This window comes from Ctenopharyngodon idella, chromosome 12, assembly GCF_019924925.1.
Source record: "Ctenopharyngodon idella isolate HZGC_01 chromosome 12, HZGC01, whole genome shotgun sequence".
NCBI classification, from domain to species: Eukaryota; Metazoa; Chordata; class Actinopteri; order Cypriniformes; family Xenocyprididae; genus Ctenopharyngodon; species Ctenopharyngodon idella.
This window is the reverse complement of record NC_067231.1, coordinates 30,309,041-30,328,737: the sequence shown is the minus strand read 5'-3', so window position 1 is coordinate 30,328,737 and position 19,697 is coordinate 30,309,041. Positions and strand designations below refer to the sequence as shown.

The window sequence follows — 19,697 nt, the reverse complement described above, 5'->3', positions numbered from 1 at the left end:
AGTTCCCAGAGAGTGTTGCGTTTCCTTTGACATTCGCTGGCCTCTTAATCACACGATCTGCCGCTAAAGTGTTTGCCTTTCTCCAGCAGCGGCACCTAAAAACCCCAAAGAATTTTCTCTCCCTGTCACTCGGCCCCAATTTGTCATGAATGCTTGTCGTTTGTGCGCTGGAACAGAAGGGCGGCTGTTTGGAGCGTCTCGTCATCTGGAGCCAAGAGAGACAAATCTGTCTGACACAGAAAGCACTCAGCGGAGCCACTCAAGTGAAGAGCCGCGCCGCTGCTTTGTTTCCCGCGCGTCCTCTCTGCCCTGGAGCTCTTCTCATACGTGTGTGTGTTTCTTTAACCCCGTCTGGGTTTGAGGGCTGAACTAAAGTAGCAGCAGTGTGACGCAAATAAACATTTCACTGCTGGTTTACAGGTAAACAGAACTCAGTAAGCCTAATAAAAGCCTTAGTTAAATCTAAGATTCGGCACATGAGAGCAGTCGTGTCTCTCGTTGAATTTGTTTCGGTGTCTGTTTATTTTCTATTCTGTTCCAGTGTTTTGAGCAGCTCTCCAACACCGATTATATCTTGTTTTATAAGGTCCTCTTTAAAGGCTGTTTGTAATCGCAGACGTGATATTAGACTATAAAGTCAGTCGTGTGTCTCACACCTCTGACACTTCCACAGGAGTCTCTGTCCAGAGATCGGCCTCGTAAAAACGTGGAAGAACATCAACGTCTCCAATACATGAGCACTGCACTGAAACAACTTGCTTGCTTTCTTTTTTCTTTCTTTTTTTTCTTTTTTTTTTTTCTTCTTTTTTTTATTATTATATATATATATATATATATATATATATATATATATATATATATATATATATATATATATATATATATATATATATATATATATTTTTTTTTTTTTTTTTTTTTTTTTTCATTTAATTTTATTTTTGGTTTTGTTTTTCTTTTATTTCCTTTATTTATAGTTGTCTTTTATTTTTATTGTTTTTTATTTTTCTTTATTTTTATTAGTTTTCTTTATTTTTTTTATTGATCACTTTATTATTTTTCATTTTATTTCGTTTTTAATGTATTTTATTATTTTAGATGTATATTTTTCTTATGTATCTTTTTCTTTATTTTAATTTCTTATTTCATTTAATTTTATTTTTGTATGTTTTTATTTTTCTTTTATTTATATTAGTATAGTTTTTTCTTTCTTTTTTTTCTTTCATTTTATTAGTTTTTTTTGTTTGTTCTTTTGTTTAATTGTTTTGATTTTTTTTCCTTTATTTGTCTTTCTTTTTTCTTTTTTTTCTTAGTTCTTTTTTCACTTAATTTTCTTCCTTTTTTCTTTTGATTAATATTTTTCTTTTTCTTTATTTATTTATTATTTTTATTATTTTTTCTTTTAATTGTTTCTTTATTTCTTTATTTATAGTTTTCTCATTGTCATTTTTTTGTTTTATTTTTAGTATTTGTTTTTTCTTTCTTTTTCTTTATTTCTTAGTTTTTTTCTTTCAGTTCATTGTTTTGATTTTGTTTTTATTTATCTTTTTCTTTATTTCCTTATTGTTTTATTTTTTTTTTATTAGTTTTCTTTATTTCATTTAATTTAGTTTTTTTAACTTTCTTTCCCTGTGAGTCTGACTTCCAGTCGTTTCTAAAGTTTCAGTTTGTCAGTCTCGCAGCACAAGCCTCTCTCTCTCTCTCTCTCTCTCTCTCTCTCTCTCTCTCTCTCTCTCTCTCTCTCTCTCTCTCTCTCTCTCTCTCTCTCTCTCTTCATCACGAGCGGAAGGTTGTGAAGCGGATCGTGACCTGCGCCGCAGCACCACCATATTTGGCTGTGAAGGCAGCGTCTCGTCCTCGTCCCGGTCCAACAGACAGAACGGCACTCGCGCTGCTAAGATACATGGATCTTTTCCTGTGCGCCGGGATGTTTTTACGGTGTTTAAAGTAGCTGCTACTGATGTGCAGAAAGAATATCTCTCTGCTTTTTACCCGCAGCCCATAATTCTTCCTCCAGTAAACATTTCAAGCACTCACAAGGCCGGCACACACGGCGCTCTTAGCAGCCAAATACATCACAACAAATGATCCGTTTGCTTTGCACTTCTGTTCCAGCGGACACGACGCCGCGGTGATTGAGTTACGGCTCTGAATCCGTCTTGTTTTATGAGTTTCAGCTCTCCGAGGCCGTCGCTTCTGCTTCGTTTGGCCTCTTTTGTGTCGTATCTGATAGAGAAATCTGCAGGAACATCTCAGGATGCATTAAGATCCTCTGATGTTCTCCAGTACTGATATAATGATGATTATCAGGTTTAATAATGCAATAAATGCATCATTCACATCCGATTCCTTCTTGAACAACACCAGATTCATACTCGCTTTTAAATAATGTAATGCTGTCGGTTCATGAATGCATTTAGCGTCAGAGGGTTCGTCTGTGACTCTAAACATGGCCAATTATGGTGCTTGGGCTTCATTCACCGGTCGGAGGTCATGAAACGCAGCGCAGCGCCTGGCATCCGTCCGCACACATGACCTGCAGAAGAAGAGCGAGACGCGTGTGTAAACGAATCCGCTCCTGCGCTGCTTAATCATCTGCGTTCAGCCACAGAGGAAGATTTTAATAACTTCCGAACGCTCCGATTAAGTGGTGTACATATCTGTCAAGACCAGTTGAAGTTAACACGGACGAAGCATCTCCTGACCGGTCCTCTGTTTGTGTCCTGCCACAGCACATCAGCCACTCAAATTCACACATTTTCAAAGCAGCTTTACAGAAAACCATGATGTTTATAATATCTTCATGTTTTATAGTTGTATTTATCAGATTAGAGCTGGATGATATAGTTACACTCCAAAACGATATAAACAAACAGTTGAGATTACATAAAAACAATGGCAGCAAGAATGCAAGCTGTTACCAAAGGAGGACATACAACGAACATCAAGCAGAGCAACAACTCACTGTGTGATGAAGCCTGTAGAATACAGTTAGAATGACCCTAAAATTCAAGATATTGTGGCAAAAATGCCCCTGTATGAGTTTCTCATATGATATAAGTATCACGAGTAACGAGTGCTGTTTTTGTCCCGAATAGCACGAGTGCAAATGTGATACTGAATTTATACAACAGTTCAATAAATAAGACGTTTATATTGTCTGTTTTTGTTACCTATAAAGCCATAGCAGAATGGTTGTACTTCTCCAAACACAGCGGTGCTTCTGAATGAATCTGCGTTTTGAACGAATCGGGTGAATGATTCAATGCCCCAATTCATAAAGAGCCATTTACTTCATTCCTGAATGAATCAGCCATTTGAATGAATCAAATGAATGAATGACTCAGTGACTCATTTAGATATTTACCACCACCTACTGGCAGTTTGTTTCTTATTTAGAGTATTATTTTATTAAAGAGGACCTATAATGCCCCTTTCACAAGATGTAATATGAGTCTCTGGTGTCCCCAGAATGTGTCTGTGAAGTTTCAGCTCAAAATACCCCACAGATCATTTATTATAGCTTGTCAAATTTGCCGCTATTTTGGTGCGAGCAAAAACACGCTGTTTTTGTGTGTGTCCCTTTAAATGCAAATGAGCGGCTGCTCCCGCCCCCTTTCCAGAAGAGGGCGGAGCTTTAACAGCTCACGATTCGGTCGCTCAACAGCAACAAAGCTGGAGAATCTCAGGCAGACAAAATGACGACGGTGTTCAGCCTTACATTGTTCAAACCGGAGTCGACACTGACGGAGAGATTCGGGAAGAAGTTACAACTTTTAGACGTTTCTGAACGGTTAATGGATAAATTTATGTAGTTGCTGTGGAGTTGATTCAACTCATCCACTAGCATGTGCCGTCATGTTAATCTTTTGTGTTGAATTGACCCTCGTTTGTGAAGCAGTCCGGTGTAAAATGACGGCATGTCAACAACACTCTACTACAACAACTCTTCCTCTTCTCTAAAGCAGCCCAACATGGCCCCGCCCCCTTTGTTGTGTGTTCTCAGAGGTGGGGTTTATGTTAATTTTAGGGTTTGTGATGTCACCAACCCAGGAAGAAGCTTGTTGTAGTCTCTACCAGCTGTTAAAAAGCTATTTCTGTAAAAGGAAAAAAAAATCTCCCTTTGCTTTGAACTTTGAGTGTTGTAACTTTGCAGATGTTATGCTCAAACAGCAACATTACACACTAACTAAAGTTAAAAAAGAGAAATCATAATCAAGGACCCCTTTAAGAAAAATGTCATATTCCATATTAATAAAGTGCGTGTGTGCGAGTATGTGGGATTGTGGGTAACTGGTACGGTTTGTGCCTGTGATGAGGATTAGAGCTGTTTCTGGAGTGTGTTTGCGTCTCCTCAGTGTCGTGTGTGTGTCAGAGATCTGCACTGAACGCTCAGTCTCTCGTGTTTCACGTTGTTTAATTGTTAAACCTGAACTAAACTTACTATAGAGAAAGTGAAGATAGTGTCAAATGTTTTGGTCATGACTTTATTCCCATACCAGTGTTATTTCAGAATCAGTGCGGGATCATAGTTTTAGTTGAGGATTAACCCTGTCCTGTTCATCCATTTGTGGTTCATAGTTTTTATGACGATGAATGTGGAGCAGGAACTTGTTTCAGCTGCTGCTTCATGTTTTCTCAGGCTGAAGGCGGCGGAGGAGTGTTTCCGACAGGTGAAAGAAAAGGCCACGTACAGCGTCAAACCCAAACACGCGTCTGGAATCGTAAGTCAAGTCAGATTTATCTATATCTCTCTCTTCACACACAGAAAATCATGATGTTAATGTTCAAACCTGTTTCAGACACTGAGAGAAAAGAGCTGAAGCTGCAGTGGATATAATGAGAAAATTAAAGTGTTTTTGACCTTGGATGAATGTGAACCTGTTGTAGGAGACGCCAAACACAATTAGGGAGTCTTTAATAATTAAATTGGTCTTTTTTTTTGTCTCCCTCAGAAAGCAAAGTTGGGTATGAAGATATGAGACGTCTGATGAAGGCTGACGAACGCTCTCGGGCTCTTGCCGTTCGATCTTTAATTCGCTCTCACACACACCGCTTCAGTGTTACTTCTGCCATACGGACACAGGAAGTGATCTGCCTTCAGAATGTGATGTCATATCCTGTGCGGTGATGAACATATCAAATGTTTGCTCCAGAATTCCCACAATCACTGCTGAAGTTCGCTGCGCACACCGGAGGACGGAAGCAAAATCATCAAAGAAAAGCGTTGTTTTATTTTTAGAGAAATCTTTATTTGCAAACATCAGCAGCCGACCGTCACAAGCTTTTAATCAGCGCACTCGTTTAACGTGTTCAAAGCACAGCAGAGCCAAACACCCTCCCGTCCTACAGGACCTGAAAGAGACACTTGAGAAAGTACAGCGTGATCGAAAGAAACGGCGAACGTTCAGGAAATCTACTCAGTGTTTTTGTGAAATTATGCAAGATTGTTTTGCTGCATCCACACACTCACTTAATGTATTTAAAAATGACGTTTTTTTAAATTAATGTAAATGTTATTAACATCTTTATGTAGCGTTCTGGTTTGTTTTTAGCATGTCCGTGTTGGAGGTGTGGATCCGTCTGCGCTCCATGTGCAATAACTGTTTGTATCTGAACGTTTTGAGAAGAGTGTAATTTATGTAAAATAAAGCGATTAATAAATTCAGACATTTTAATTTATTTCACTTGATTTGAGATTTACTTGAGCCAGTGTTGTTTAATTTTAGATATATTTTTAGTAAATTCATTGTGCTTTTGTCTTTTTTTTTAAATGTAAAAAACACATAAACAACATTTAAAAGTATTTTTTATATTTTAAAAAAATATATTTAAATATAAAATTTTATATTTAAATATTTTTTTTAAAATATAAAAAAAAAACTTTTAAATGTTGTTTATATTTAAATATAGTTTTATCTTATATATAAAAATATAAAAATGTAAAAAAGAAACACATAAACAGCAATATTTAAATATACAAAATAAAATTTTACATTTAAATATTTAAATATAAAATAATTTTAATATTTTTTTTAAAATACAAAAAATACTTTAAATATTGCTGTTTGTGCTTTTAATTTATTTTTATTTCAGTTTTAGTTTAGATTTATTTCCAGTTAATAATTTTAGTTCTTCAAACTTATTTCAGTTTATTGCCAAGGCAACATTTCTAATTTTAATTTTCAACTTTTATTTCAGCTTTATTTCAATTAACAGAAATGTTTGTAATAGTTTAACGATAATAATCCTGACAGTGTTTTCTACTCTAATGAATGTCTTCAGCGTTGAACTGTTTCTCATGCTTCATTTTTTTTGATTTCATGCTAAATGCCTTTTTTTCTTCTTTTAAGTTTAATCAAAAAAAGCAACATTTTGAACAAAAAACTGAGAAAATCATGTTTTTTTTTGTTGTTGTTTTTTTTCAAAGACTACAACGCTTCTATCGCCTGTTTTTGCTTCTTCTTCACCTGTGTTTTGATCCTGAGATTCTGTACTCTTTCAGAAGATGCATAACAGCGCCCCCTACCGTATAACAGTAAAAACATGGATTGGCCAGAAAATTTCATCAATGGCGGGGAAAGAGCTAATGTGACGTTGGTATCAGAAGAATGTCTGTGACGAGCTCTTTTCAGTCCGCAGCAATGTTTTCTTTCTCGTTATAACAATATAGAAAACGCAACGCCCTCTTCTGATCTATTCTCCTGATTTAATGAACACATTCCATGAATAATTTCCTTAAGTTCACTAAGGAGCCGTTTACTCAACACCATTTTTAACTAAAAACTTTTTAGCCTTTCATTTACACGACAACGGCATGTGAACTGAATCTTTGGAAAGGATTTCAAAGTGCAAGTTTTTGAAAACGATACCATTATCATCTCTGTGTAAACATTTTGCGCATGCGTATTACGTGTTCAGTCATAGTGTTTCTTTACACAGTCACGTTGCCATCTACTGGCCTGGCAGCAGAATACAACGCTCTTATTCATTTTTGCGGATCTGTGTGAATGAGGATCGTTTTGACAAAGTTGTCGCCTGTATGAGGAAAAACTCAAAAGAAAAACTTTTTTAGTACATTGTTGTTGTGTGGACTCCATTATTCTCGCAGGGTACGTTTACACGACAACGATGTACTAAAATGGAAAAGTTTTTCCTTTGAGTACTGATGACAATGTTGTCAAAACCATCACAAGGATTTGCGAAAACGACTAAAACCATTGTATTATTCACACCAGGCCAGTAGATGGCGACGTCACTTAGCTATAGACTGAACATTTAACACATGCGCATGACGTTATTTATTTTTTTTTTTTTATATAGTTTACACGGAGACCATAATGATATCGTTTTGAAAAACTTGCACTTTGAAACCCGTTTTCAGGCCCCCAAAATGCCGCTGTCGTGTAACATGAACGGCCAAAACACAAGTTTTTAGTAGAAAACAGTGTAGTGTAAACGGCTTCTTAGAGCAATTACTATTATTATCGTTCTCATTCTTGGTGTGAACAGGTCTTTAAAACCGTACACAGAATTTCCCTCAAAATCAGCAAATCAATCTGGGTTTACACTGAGAAACATTCACTGAAAAAGCAAGTTCTGAAGCAAAAAGACTGAAACGGTGTTTTCTTGTAAAACGTACTCCAATAATCTTTTTTATTTACAACTTATAAATCATGAAAAATCATTTTGTAGCATACACCGGTGACGTAACGGATCTGCGTTGGATTGAGGTCTGAGATCTTCTCAAACGATATAAGGTGAATCTTTCATCTTTTCATGTGCTAATGATCATCAAACTCACAGCAAGATAACAGGACTGAAGGATCGATGATTCGAGTGTGTCTGCTTTAGATTAACTGAAGAACAAATGACAAACTCAATAGTTTTAATATAGACTTCAGTTGTTTCTCTACATACATATATAATATACTTCTGTTGTACCATATTTCTATAGAATCTCTATAATCAGTCTACACTCTTAGAAAAAAGGGTTCTATATAGAACTCTAAGGTTCTACAGGGTCTTAAAGAACCCTTTATGCCAAAAAGCAAGGAGAAACGTCTAAAATGACTGCATAATAACAGGTTATTTCAATTTTTTTTCTAGTGATAAAGTATGTTTATGAGCTGCTTAATTCATAAAATACAATTAAAACTAAAGGTTAATAAAGTAACATTGCAACTACATGTCAACTAACTCTCATTAGAGTATTAGTAGACTGTTAGTGTTAGAATAGTTGACATGTAGTTGCAAAGTTACTTAGTAGAATGTCTAAAGTGGACCATTGAAATAAAATGTAACCAAACAAAATTAATTAAAACTAAAATCCATAAAATGATCCCATGATGGACACCTCTCTTAAAAATAAAGGTTCTTTATTGGCATCGATGGTTTCTTGAAGAACCTTTAATCTTTCCATTCCACAAAAGGTTCTTTTATAGTGTTTGTTTGTTTTTAAATAGCTTCTTTAGGGAACCAAAGTGGTTCTTCTGTGGCATCACTGCAGAGACCTGTGGAAGCTTGTTTCCACCACTAAATAAAAAAAGGTAATTGTGACTTTCTCACAATTCTGACTTTTTTCTCGCAATTGCGAGTTAGTCGGAATTGCAAGGTATAAAGTCGGAATTGCGAGGAATAAAGTCGGAATTTCGAGATTTGCACAATTCTGAATTGCGAGTTATAAAGTCAGAATTGTGAGATATAAAGTCGGAATTGCGTAATATAAAGTCGGAATTGCAAGGTATATAGTCGGAATTGCGAGTTATAAAGTCGGAATTGCGAGATTTGCGCAATTCTGAATTGTGATTTATAGTCGGAATTGCGAGGTATAAAGTCGGAATTGCGAGATTTGGGCAATTCTGAATTGTGATTTATAGTCGGAATTGCGATGTATAAAGTTGGAATTGTGAGTTATAAAGTCGGAATTGCGAGATTTGCGCAATTCTGAATTGCGAGTTATAAAGTCAGAATTGTGATTTATAGTCGGAATTGTGAGATATAAAGTCGGAATTGCATAATATCAAGTCGGAATTGCGAGATTTGCGCAATTCTGAATTGCAAGTTATAAGTCAGAATTGAAATTGCGAGTTTATATCACGCAATTCTGACTTTATAACTCTAAGAGTTTAGAGTTTACTAATTCTAAGAAAAAAATGTCAGAATTGTGAGATAAGAGGCCGCAATTACATTTTTTATTTTATGGCGGAAACAAGCTTCTATAGAAATCCCCTTCTGGAACCTTTATTTTTAAGAGTTTCTATGTGTTCCTGATACAGAATCCTTTAAGGCTCTATATAGCACATTTTCTTCTAAGAGTGTTTTCTGCATGTTTTCTGTTAACCAGCACTGAAGGTCACGCCTGGATCTCGTCTGTCTTTGAACAGTCTCTCAAACACCATCAGTCTTCCTCTCTCCGTCTGAAGATGCTGTGCTGAAGGTTCGCAGTCTTTCAGCTCAGATTAGCAGCAGGTGTCTACAGTAAAGCATCGTCCTCTCACTGTTTCCCAGACTCGGACACGCTGACGGACATGCAGCGGCACTGCTTCACGCGCTGGATCTTGCGGTAGCGGACGGGCGGCTGCAGGTCGGGGCAGTCGAGCTCCACGGTGAGGCTGGTGAAGCGGTGCGGCCGGCAGAAGGCGCACGACTGGAACGACTCCTGCTCCTTCTTGACGTGTCGCGGGATGTAGAAGGAGTTGCACTGGCCGTAGCAGAAGCGGTTGATGACCGTCCGGCTCCTGCAGCTATCCTGACTGACCGTCTGCCGCAGCGGCTGCGTCTTGCACCAGTCGCTCTTCAGGTACTTGCGCTCCGTCACCACCAGCGCTTCCTGGCTGGAGGCCAGCACTTCCTGTTTGCGAGCGCGCCGGTCCGAGGTGTTGGAGCTGGTTTTGTAGGGCGACGGGATGGAGCCTTGCGGCCGGACCTTGCGGCCGGCGGAGACGACACACAGCGTGCCGGCGAGCAGCAGCCACAGCGCCACCTTACAGCTCATCCTGGAACAGACGGAGAGATCGGACAGTTACACACACAATCAAACACTCTTCCTTCAGGGTTAACAAGGTTACACTACATTGGATAAAGTAATTATCCGACTACAAACCACATGCTGAACGTCATTCAGAACTGAATTGAGAACATCCTTTAAATTCCAGTTCAGTACTGAATTTGCATTAAGATTTTAAACAGGATGCACTATTAAAATTTGAGTTTAAATGTAAAGAACAAAGGATTTTTTTCACTCACACACACATACTCTCACTAACACACACTCACTTAACGCTCACACACACTCACTCTCACACACATTCTCACTCACACACACACTCAAAGTAAAATGTATCCACATTTAATTGTAAATAAGTATTTAAACATTTAAAAAAAAAAAAAAAAATTAATTGGCTTTGGAAAACAAGAGGCAGTATAAACTTTATTTTACTTTTTTTTTTTTTTTTAATGCAAAAATTTTGTAAAGAAACCAGTTAAAATCACTATTTTCTCATCGTTCTGAAAACCACTATCCTGAAACCTGTTTCCTGGATATTTTCAGCAGATGATGTACAGTATTATTATTAGATGAATCAAGACTGATCATGAACCGTGTTCACACTCGACTCCAGATCATTTGTCTACAGCGACGGTTATGATAACATTAATGTAGTTCAGAGCGTCTGAAAGGACTAGTTAAGAGTAATGAACAGTCTGTCATCATTTGCTCATCCTCATTTTTCAGTCATATAAGGATACAGAAAAACACAATTTTTAAATAATTGAGAAGCAATTTGTCATAATTAAAAGTAATATAGCTGTGAGCAGCAATTATCGGGGTTCAAGCGCTTTAAGGCCTTTCAGCACATGCGTAAAAAGGTATAATGTTTTAATTAGCAAACCTGTAATCATCTTGATCACAGATGGAAAAGACCATTTACAGCAAATACAGGCAATTTACCATAGGAAATATATATATATATATATCTTTTTAACAGTTATAGCGCCACCTATGTCCATAAAAGTTTCCATGCTTCTTTAGAATCATGTGCCTCACATGCTCATGTAATGATGCAAAGTTTTTATTTAGGAACGATTGGCTTTTGGGTAGACTTGGCCATGCCAATTTTCTAAATTACCCTTCTAAATTAGCTATCCAAAGGCCAAAGTTTTTTTCAAAAATAGATAATTATTGTAATTGTGCTGCAGTGGTTTTATCAAGGTTGAGCCAAAAACCTAGGACTAGTTCGCCAAAGTTGGTTTTTGAAAATCTCCAATATTTAACGAATGATTCAGGTGGACAGTGGCAGTCCTAGTGGCAAAGTTGCTCAGAATGAGGAGTTCTACCATGTGACGTGCAAAAAATCACGCGATACACAATCCTTTACGTATGTGAAAAACGCGAAGGCACCTCCAGGTGGCTGATTTCTTTCGAATTTCTCACAGATCTCTAGTGCCTCAAACAGGCTCAGTGAGTTTCATTCCAATCGGCCTCCGTTAACCTTGTCTGATAGCTGCTCAAACTTCATTGGCCGATGGCGGAGATGTTTTTTGAGATACGCAAATGTCCTCATAGACAATCATGACACCTCGGACAAAGACACTACATGCCAATTTTCAAGTCAATCGGACTAAATGTGAAGTAGTTATAGCCATTTTCATGTTTTTTTTCCTGATATAGCACCACCAAGTGGTCAATTGCAATGATTTTTTTCACGTGACCAAAGATTGAGCCCATACACGCCTGTTCCAAATTTGGTGAAAATATCTCATTCCGTTTACGAGTTATAGCCATTTTAGTAAAAGTGGCTCCGCCTACTTCGAACGTTTTAACGTTTTAATTTCAACTTTTTTTTTAATAATTATCGACAATCAGACTCCAAAGAATCTCACTGCACTGGATTGATTCCGATCAGGCCAAAAACCTAGGACTAGTTCGCAAAAGTAGGTTTTTCAAAAAATCCAAAATACCCGAAAATTTCGACAAGCGAATCCAAGGCATTTTGTCCGTCTTGATTTCAACGATATAAGATACTTGAGACGATGCTTAACGCTTTCAGAGTTATGAGCCATTTCGTACTTTTGACCGCTGTAGCGCCACCCTCAGGCCGATCAGGGCGAGTCTTGGTGACGTTGTAGATGGTGTGAGTACTACCAGCCCTCAAAGTTTCAAGTCTCTACGACTTACGCTTTGGTCTGATCACTTTTAGGGGAGAATGATGATCCTTAGGAAAAAACAGAGTTTCAGTGCTACACACTTGAACCCATAATTAAATATAGCACACATATATATGGTAAATATTCACTATATGACTAGTTATGATGGGTCAGTTTGATCAAATCTCTCCTCATGTTCTTCAGCATCTCTAAAGTGATTTCTGGGGTCGAAGAGTTTCACCCCAACTGTTTCCTGTGAAGACAGGAAGTCACAGATTAACTTTAATTTGTCACTTCGTCTGCAGTCAGGAGAGCTTCGATGGCTCTGGCGCGAGAGAAAGCCATCCGTCAATCACACCGGACATCTTTAGCACAGATGTGGCATCGCCGGAAGGAAAAACAAATGTGAGTGAATCATTCCCATAAACGAAATATTTACAAAGCGGCTCTTTTTCATGAATCAAAGCTCCTTGGTTTCATTCCAGAGAGCGTCAAGGTTAAACCTTCCTTTTTCATGTTTTTCCTGCTCTTGATTAGAAATCTCCAGGAATGACAGGCTTTTGTTTTTCCTTTCTGAACCTTGACTCTTCCATCTCGTCCACATTAGGAATCTACACTAGCTGCTCGGGAAAACTCGGACTGTTTGCACAAAGATGATGAATGCGAGTCGTTGCTTAAACGTTCGGGAGCCGCTGGCGTTCGGCGGAGTTTGATATCGCAGACGCCTCATAAATCTCACAACCTCTTAAACTCCTTTAAGTCTCACTCTGTTCTGTTGCACAAGACATACAGCGTCACTGAAGGAGTCAATGACTGGAAATGCATCTCCACGGCCCTTGAGTGTCTTCGGCTGAAGGGGGAAACTCCAGGAATCCAACAGGATCTTTTATTTGATTTAGTCCTTCAGTCTTTAATTGACCTGTCAGAAGTGTTTCTCTCTTAGACTGTAGATTTTGTATATGTGTGTGTGTATATATATATATATGTATATATATATATATATATAATATATATATAAGCTACTTCCCATGAATATGATCCTTTCAGATGAACACAATCAGAGTTATATTAAAAAACATCCTGGCTCTTCCAAGCTTTATAATGGGAGTGAATGGGGGGTGAGATTTTGAAGCCCAAAAAAATGCATCCATCCAACATAAAAGTAATCCATATGACTCCAGAGGGTTAATAAAGGCCTTCTGAAGTGAAGTGATGGGTTTTTGTAAGAGAATATCCATATTTATAACTTAGACTAGTCTAGTTCCGGCGGAAGAGTGACCTCTGACCTCTGACAGAAGATAGATCAAAACAATCATGAATTAGAAGTCTAAAATGACAATTTTTAAAGAGAAATGTTCTTACAAAAACGCATTGCTTCGCTTCAGAAGGCCTTTATTAACCCCCTGGGGCCGTATGGATTACTTTTATGATGGATGCATGCACTGTTTTGGGCTTCAAAATCTCGCCCCCCATTCACTCCCATTATAAAGCTTGGAAGAGCCCGGATATTTTTTAATATATCTCAGATTGTGTTTGTCTGAAAGAAGATAGTCATATATACCTAGGATGGCTTGAGGGTGAGTAAATCATGGGATAATTTTTGGGTGAACTAACACTTTAAAGACCTTTGTTTATCTTCGGAACACAAATTAAGATATTTTTGATAAAATCCCATGGAACACTTTCAGATGCCCAGAAAGCTGCTAAAGACATATTTAACAGTTCATGTGACTACAGTGGTTCAACCTTAATATTATAAAGCAACGAGAATACTTTTGTGCTGCAAAAACACAAAATAATGACTTTATTCAACAATATCTAATGATGGGTGATTTCAAAACACTGCTTCATGAAGCTTCGAAGCTTTACGAATCTTTTGTTTCGAATCAGCGGTTCAGAGCGCCAAAATTTCACTAAACGAGGCTTCTGTACGTCATAAGTGTTTCGTAATTACCACCAATCGAACCACTGATTCGAAACAATAGATTCGTAAATCTTCGAAGCTTCATGAAGCAGTGTTTTGAAATCGCCCATCACTAGATATTGTTAAATAAAGTCGTTATTTTGTGTTTTTGCCGCACAAAAAGTATTCTCGTTGCTTCATAATATTAAGGTTGAACCACTGTAGTCACATGAACTGATTTAAATATGTCTTTAGTAGCTTTCTGGGCATTGAAAGTGTTAATTATCTTGCTGTCAATGCAGGCCTCACTGAGCCATCGGATTTTATCAAAAATATCTTAATTTGTGTTCTGAAGATGAATGAAGGTCTTACGGGTGTGGAATGACATGAGGGTGAGGAATTAATGACAGAATTTTCATTTTTGGGTGAACTAACCCTTTAAGGTTCCCACAACAATAGATTTGAGTCCAGGATAAAAATGAGCAAATCCTCTGGATGAGGGAAGCAGATGTGTCTTTATCTGAAAGTGAGACGGCAGTCGAGATCTGGACAGAAAGCCAATCCTTCTCAATGAGCGGGTTAGCAGGGGTCAGGAGCCATTTGAGGGAAAAGGAAAGGGCGTGACCTTTGTTAAGGGTCGAGGAAGATGGGTGGGGTCACAGGAAGTGACACAAAACCACATTGCCATAATATACAAATATATATATTGGATGAGCCGCACATTCATTCACTCTGAGACTAATTAATGACATTCATTATTCCAATTATCATGTTTAATACTTCTGCTTTGCTTTTTATAAAAGCAAAAAGTCAAGATCTAGTGTGTCAAAACTCTTTATCTTGAATGGAACTGCTCAAATGTGAAAGAGTTTCCAAAACACGAACACTTCTAAAATTAATGTTAGTGAAGAAAGCTTCTTCTGTGATGCACATATTTCCGTTCTCTTAATAACATGCTTTTAAAAGCCAATATGTCAGTCTCTCCGACACACGCTGCACATGCCGTCTGTGAAAATGAACAGCATGTTATCAAAGTCGATCACAGCGCTGTGAAAGTGGCGGAGCTTCCAGTTCATTTGCTTTCAAAACAGAGTTAATGTTCAGAGCGGCTCTAGAGTCGCCCGCGGCGGACAGACTCCAGCGCAGAACCGCAATACACTGCTGTCACCTAAAACACACACACGCCAGCTGAAAAACTTAGTTCCTGCTAATGTAACTGTTACAATGTATGTGAATATAGTGAGATATATAGGGTGAATTCAGGTTGATTGGGACACTTTTTGCCATTGAGATGCCTGGGGAAAAGTGTCCCATTCAACCTGAATTCATCCTACACTAAAAAATGCTGAGTTAAAAACAACCCAAGTTGGGTTGAAACTAGACAAACCCAGCGATTGGGTTGTTTTAACCCAGCTGTTGGGTTAAATGTTTGACCAACCTGCTGGTCAGTTTTATTTAACTCAATTATTGTTTAAAAATGATTGTATGTCTGGCTTAAAATGAACCCAAAATAGGTTGGAAATTAAAAATCAGACACATAATTACTAGAGGCAACAATAATAACCAAAAGATGAACATTTATTAATAAGCAATTTAATAAATGTTTGTTTCCAACATATTTTGGGTTCATTTTAAGCAAGAAATACAGTCATTTTTAAACACTAGTTGAGTTCAATAAAACATTTAACCCAACCTGGGTTTGTCCACTTTCAACCCAACTTGGGTTGTTTTTAACCCAGCATGTATAATGAGATATAGTGACATAAATCTTGCTGATTTCCCAGCATGCATGCAAGAGAAAATGTGTTTAAAGGCTGATCAATCAGTTCGCTGAAAGTTGAATGTTCATTGTCTAGTTATAATTGAAGTATTTAAACAAGTATGGGTCTGATTTCAGAAATATGGGAAATATCAGTGTGATTTTGAGCAAGGTTTCATCTTTGGTAAACTCTATTAATTCCATTGTGATTCTGTCATCTGCTGATTATGACACGCGTTTGATGTTCATGAGCTGCAGATCTTCATTACCAGATTTGCTCTTCATAAGATCTTGATTTGTCTTTGATCCGTCTCTCTGTAGAGTTCAGTCAATTCAGTTCATAAAGTATTGCACATTCAGTTCAGCGTTTGTGTTCAAGCACAGTGATGAAGATGATGATGATGATGATGTGACAGTTTAATGACAGTAAATGAGATGCACTCAACTGTGAAATAATTATTTTAAGCATTAAAAACTTTACTAAAATGAATTTGACATTATTAACTCCTGTTTGTTACTCTGAATCTGCCTTGTGGAAACAAATCTTACTTGACTTTAAAAATGTATCGCAGCTAACGTTCTTAGAACGTTTTGCTTATGAAAACGTTATTTTTAAATATTCAAAACGTTCTTTCTTGGTTATTCGACCGTTAAGGGAACATTCCATTTTAGAATCCTTCAAACATTATGGGAATGTTACATTTGAATATTCTCTAAAACAAGTGGCAACATTCAAAAAATGTTAAACTAACATCCAAATGAAACTTTTGAAACTGTCAGTGGATTTTGGAAGTTTATTAGTCACGTGTTAATCTGACAAAGAGCCGATGATTAATACTGATGCTGCTAATAATCTCAAATATCAGCCGATTAATCGGTTCTAATCATGAGTCTGATTTATAAAACCACAGCAGATTATATTTGTGTGGCTGAAATGAATGATGGAGTGTGTGACTCACTCAATCAGAAATGCTGCTCACAGGCTCCACAAATCCTCTTTACCCGACAGTGCTGGTGCGCGCGCTCACCACCCGCAGAAACACAGTAATCGGATCACACACACACACACACACACAGATCAGCAGCTCTCCACACATCTCCCGGACTCACCTCGAGGCGTGCGCGGTCAGAGACGCAGGGGGACGCGGATGATGAAGCCCATGGAGGAGAAGATGGAGGTTCCTCAGGAGACTGTGATTCCCGACTGAGAGACTTTCTGAGGGATTCTCCGAGACTCTGATGCTGATTTCTCGAGGTGACTCTATAAATCTCTCTCTCTCTCTCTCTGTCTCTCTCTTTCTCTGTTTGTTTGAACTCTCGTTTCTGGCTCTTCTCCTTCACTCGCATGTGGATCTTATCACCCTGCGAGCTTTCTATTGGCTCTGATCAGCAAACAAATCATGCCACAACTCTCTCTCTCTCTCTCTCTCTCTCTCTCTCTCTCTCTCTCTCTCTCTCTCTTCAGTCACTCCCCCTCTTTATACTTTCAGTTTTCAGCTGTTTTCACTACTTTAAGGATTTTGTCATGAACGTTGAGAACAAAATACTGAAGAATCAACAGGGGCAAATTATGAACAGGGTTATTTGTGTGAATAAATGCTGTTATTGTGTCTTGTGGAATGTAAATATCTGTTATGTCAAATATAATAATATAAACTTACATATTATAAATTTATAAAAATCCCAAAAATGCTAAACATTTTGCAGTTTCTAGTTTGTGAATGTTCGACCAGTCAGGAGTTCAGCTACTCATTTTTATTTATTCATATGTTGGTCAAAGACGAAAAAGTGTTTTCAAGCATCAAAACAATAAGTGTAATAATTAAATTGTTGTTTTTCAATGCATCACATTGGGTCCAGTTTGTTTTTGTTCTGACCAAAAAATTAAATATCGTACATTTTTAGCATGATTTACAGAAGACACCCACTAAAGTGTCATTCAGGGATATTTACAACAAAAAAAATCAATTTATGCCATATTAAAGATTAATTACTTTATCCCCAGATGCTAATTACTTGTAAATTTACATTTTTAAACTTTGCCACTATCCTATTTTTTAGTTTTGCCCATTTGTCAGCAAAAATTTTTTACTCATTTAAACTGCAATAAAATTTAGTATGCTCATCTTATTCTTTTATATACATATTTTAATACGTACAGGTCAGAATAAGTATGTTATTTCAATTTTTACATAAATATAAGTGTTACACTGAATGACAACGGAACATTATTTCACCCACATTTTGACATTTAATTCTCCCAAAACGTATTTGAAACCATAAAAGTAGACGTTTTACTTGCATTTAATGTGCTTTCTATGTATATAAAATCACTTTTGTAAATTTCTATTGATGCGGACATCTAAATATCTTTGACCCATGTATGTATGCGTGTCTGTGTATATATATGTGTATATTCTGTAGGATTTGAAGGTTGGTTTGTATTTTTTCAGGAGATTATGCATCACAAGAAACTGTTTGTAACTATAGTGTGTTTTTGTTGCAGTGTTTCTCAGCATGGTCACGGACAGTCAGGTAATACTGATTTTCATCATTATTATTATTATTAATAAAATATGCATTCATTAATCAGATCTAGAGCTAAGTTAGAATCAGGTGTATTCTCCCAATTCAATGTTAATTTCCATGTTTATTGTTAAAAGGAAAAGCTAAAATTGTATGGATTAATATGTTTCTGGCATTCATGATACAAAAAAATATAGTGTCTGATTTGACTAATGACTCCTGTAACATCTGTCTGACTGTAATCGTGTGAGATTTTTTGCTTTATTACAGCGACACCTGCTGGACATGCGCTGCATTCATCAGTCACACACTCTCTCTGGCTCTGGGCTCTCTGAGGATGAAGAGATCACAGCAACATCCGGGACAGATGAGGCGATACGAGCAGCTGGAGTGATGGAGGGTCACTAGATCATCTCCAGGCTCTCCATCCTGACATTTCAGATCCTTCAAAAAAGCACAAACATAATACAAAAGCAGTCATTTTAATAGCACACTTTCATTGATTTCTGTAGTAAAGTATGATCTTACTTTATAGTTTTGCTTCAGGTTTTCCCCTTTTTCCCCCCAAAAATGCCGCCGCCACCCTGCCTCATCCGTCCCTGTAACATCCAGACAAGATTCACGTTTCCTCTGTGATTCATGTGCTCAATACTTACATTTACATGCTTTTATCAAACACAAATGTTTCTCAATGTATCAGCAGTATTAATGAACAAATAAATTAGATAACTTACGTAGATTTGTTTGCATTACTTATCTAATGTAAGCAGCGTTGACAACAGTGAATTCTGCTTTACAGCACACACACATCACTCACTCAGATGTCTGTTTCATGTTGTGATGTGCTCATCATCTGCAATACTTCTCGAAGATGTTAAATAGACATTTAGGAAGCATCTTTAAGATGTATATGGTTTATGTAAATCTACTTTGGAGACGTATGTGCTCACTGGAGCTCCCCTGTTAGCTATAAATAAAATGTTTTTACAGCAAAATCACAACTATACTATCTAGCGTCTTTACACCTTCAACAATTAAACCGTTTACTCTACAAAAATGCAATGCATGATTTGTGTTCAGTAACTCATAAATCTGTCACCATTCTATTGCCAAGATATAAAAAAAGATCTCAGAAAGTTTATAAACGCATTATTTTGCATAGTTCTTTAAATGTTCAGTGACATTTGTAAAGTGTTTTTATGTAGTTTTATATTGTTGTGTAACTATTTATGTTATGTCAATGATAATGGCCAAGCCAATTATTAGGCCAATAAACAAGTACTATTGTATTTGTATATGGTTAATATTATGGTTTGAAATACCATATTTATGGGTCTGACAGTCAGTGGTCAGTGTTGTTTC

General features: G+C 37.1%; 2 protein-coding genes and 1 long non-coding RNA gene across 3 annotated transcripts in view; 2 read left to right on the top strand and 1 right to left on the bottom strand.

Annotated features, from left to right (window-relative positions):
- Positions 1-5,682, top strand: part of fmn2b (formin 2b) — a 53,276-nt gene extending 47,594 nt beyond the window's left edge. Inside the window, exons 19-20 of the mRNA XM_051914487.1 lie at positions 4,643-4,724; positions 4,956-5,682. Of these exons, the coding sequence (XP_051770447.1) occupies positions 4,643-4,724; positions 4,956-4,982 (109 nt within the window). The 3' untranslated portion in view covers positions 4,983-5,682. The remainder of the gene's footprint in view (positions 1-4,642; positions 4,725-4,955) is intronic.
- Positions 5,683-7,871: 2,189 nt separating this feature from the next.
- Positions 7,872-17,171, bottom strand: grem2b (gremlin 2, DAN family BMP antagonist b). The gene is made up of 2 exons (XM_051915398.1): positions 16,920-17,171; positions 7,872-9,998 (listed from the first exon to the last, which is right to left on the bottom strand). Exon 2 carries the CDS (start codon positions 9,995-9,997, stop codon positions 9,497-9,499), a length of 501 nt encoding a protein of 166 aa, XP_051771358.1. The 5' UTR covers position 9,998; positions 16,920-17,171; the 3' UTR covers positions 7,872-9,496.
- On the top strand, positions 16,829-19,624 carry LOC127524068 (uncharacterized). Its single transcript, XR_007932993.1, has 3 exons — positions 16,829-17,064; positions 18,316-18,344; positions 18,606-19,624. It is a non-coding gene; the product is annotated as an uncharacterized LOC127524068 (long non-coding RNA).
- The last annotated feature ends 73 nt before the right edge of the window (positions 19,625-19,697 follow it).

Bases quoted from the DNA above. Each gene is read 5' to 3' on its own strand.
- grem2b (XM_051915398.1), bottom strand. From the start codon at position 9,997: ATGAGCTGTAAGGTGGCGCTGTGGCTGCTGCTCGCCGGCACGCTGTGT.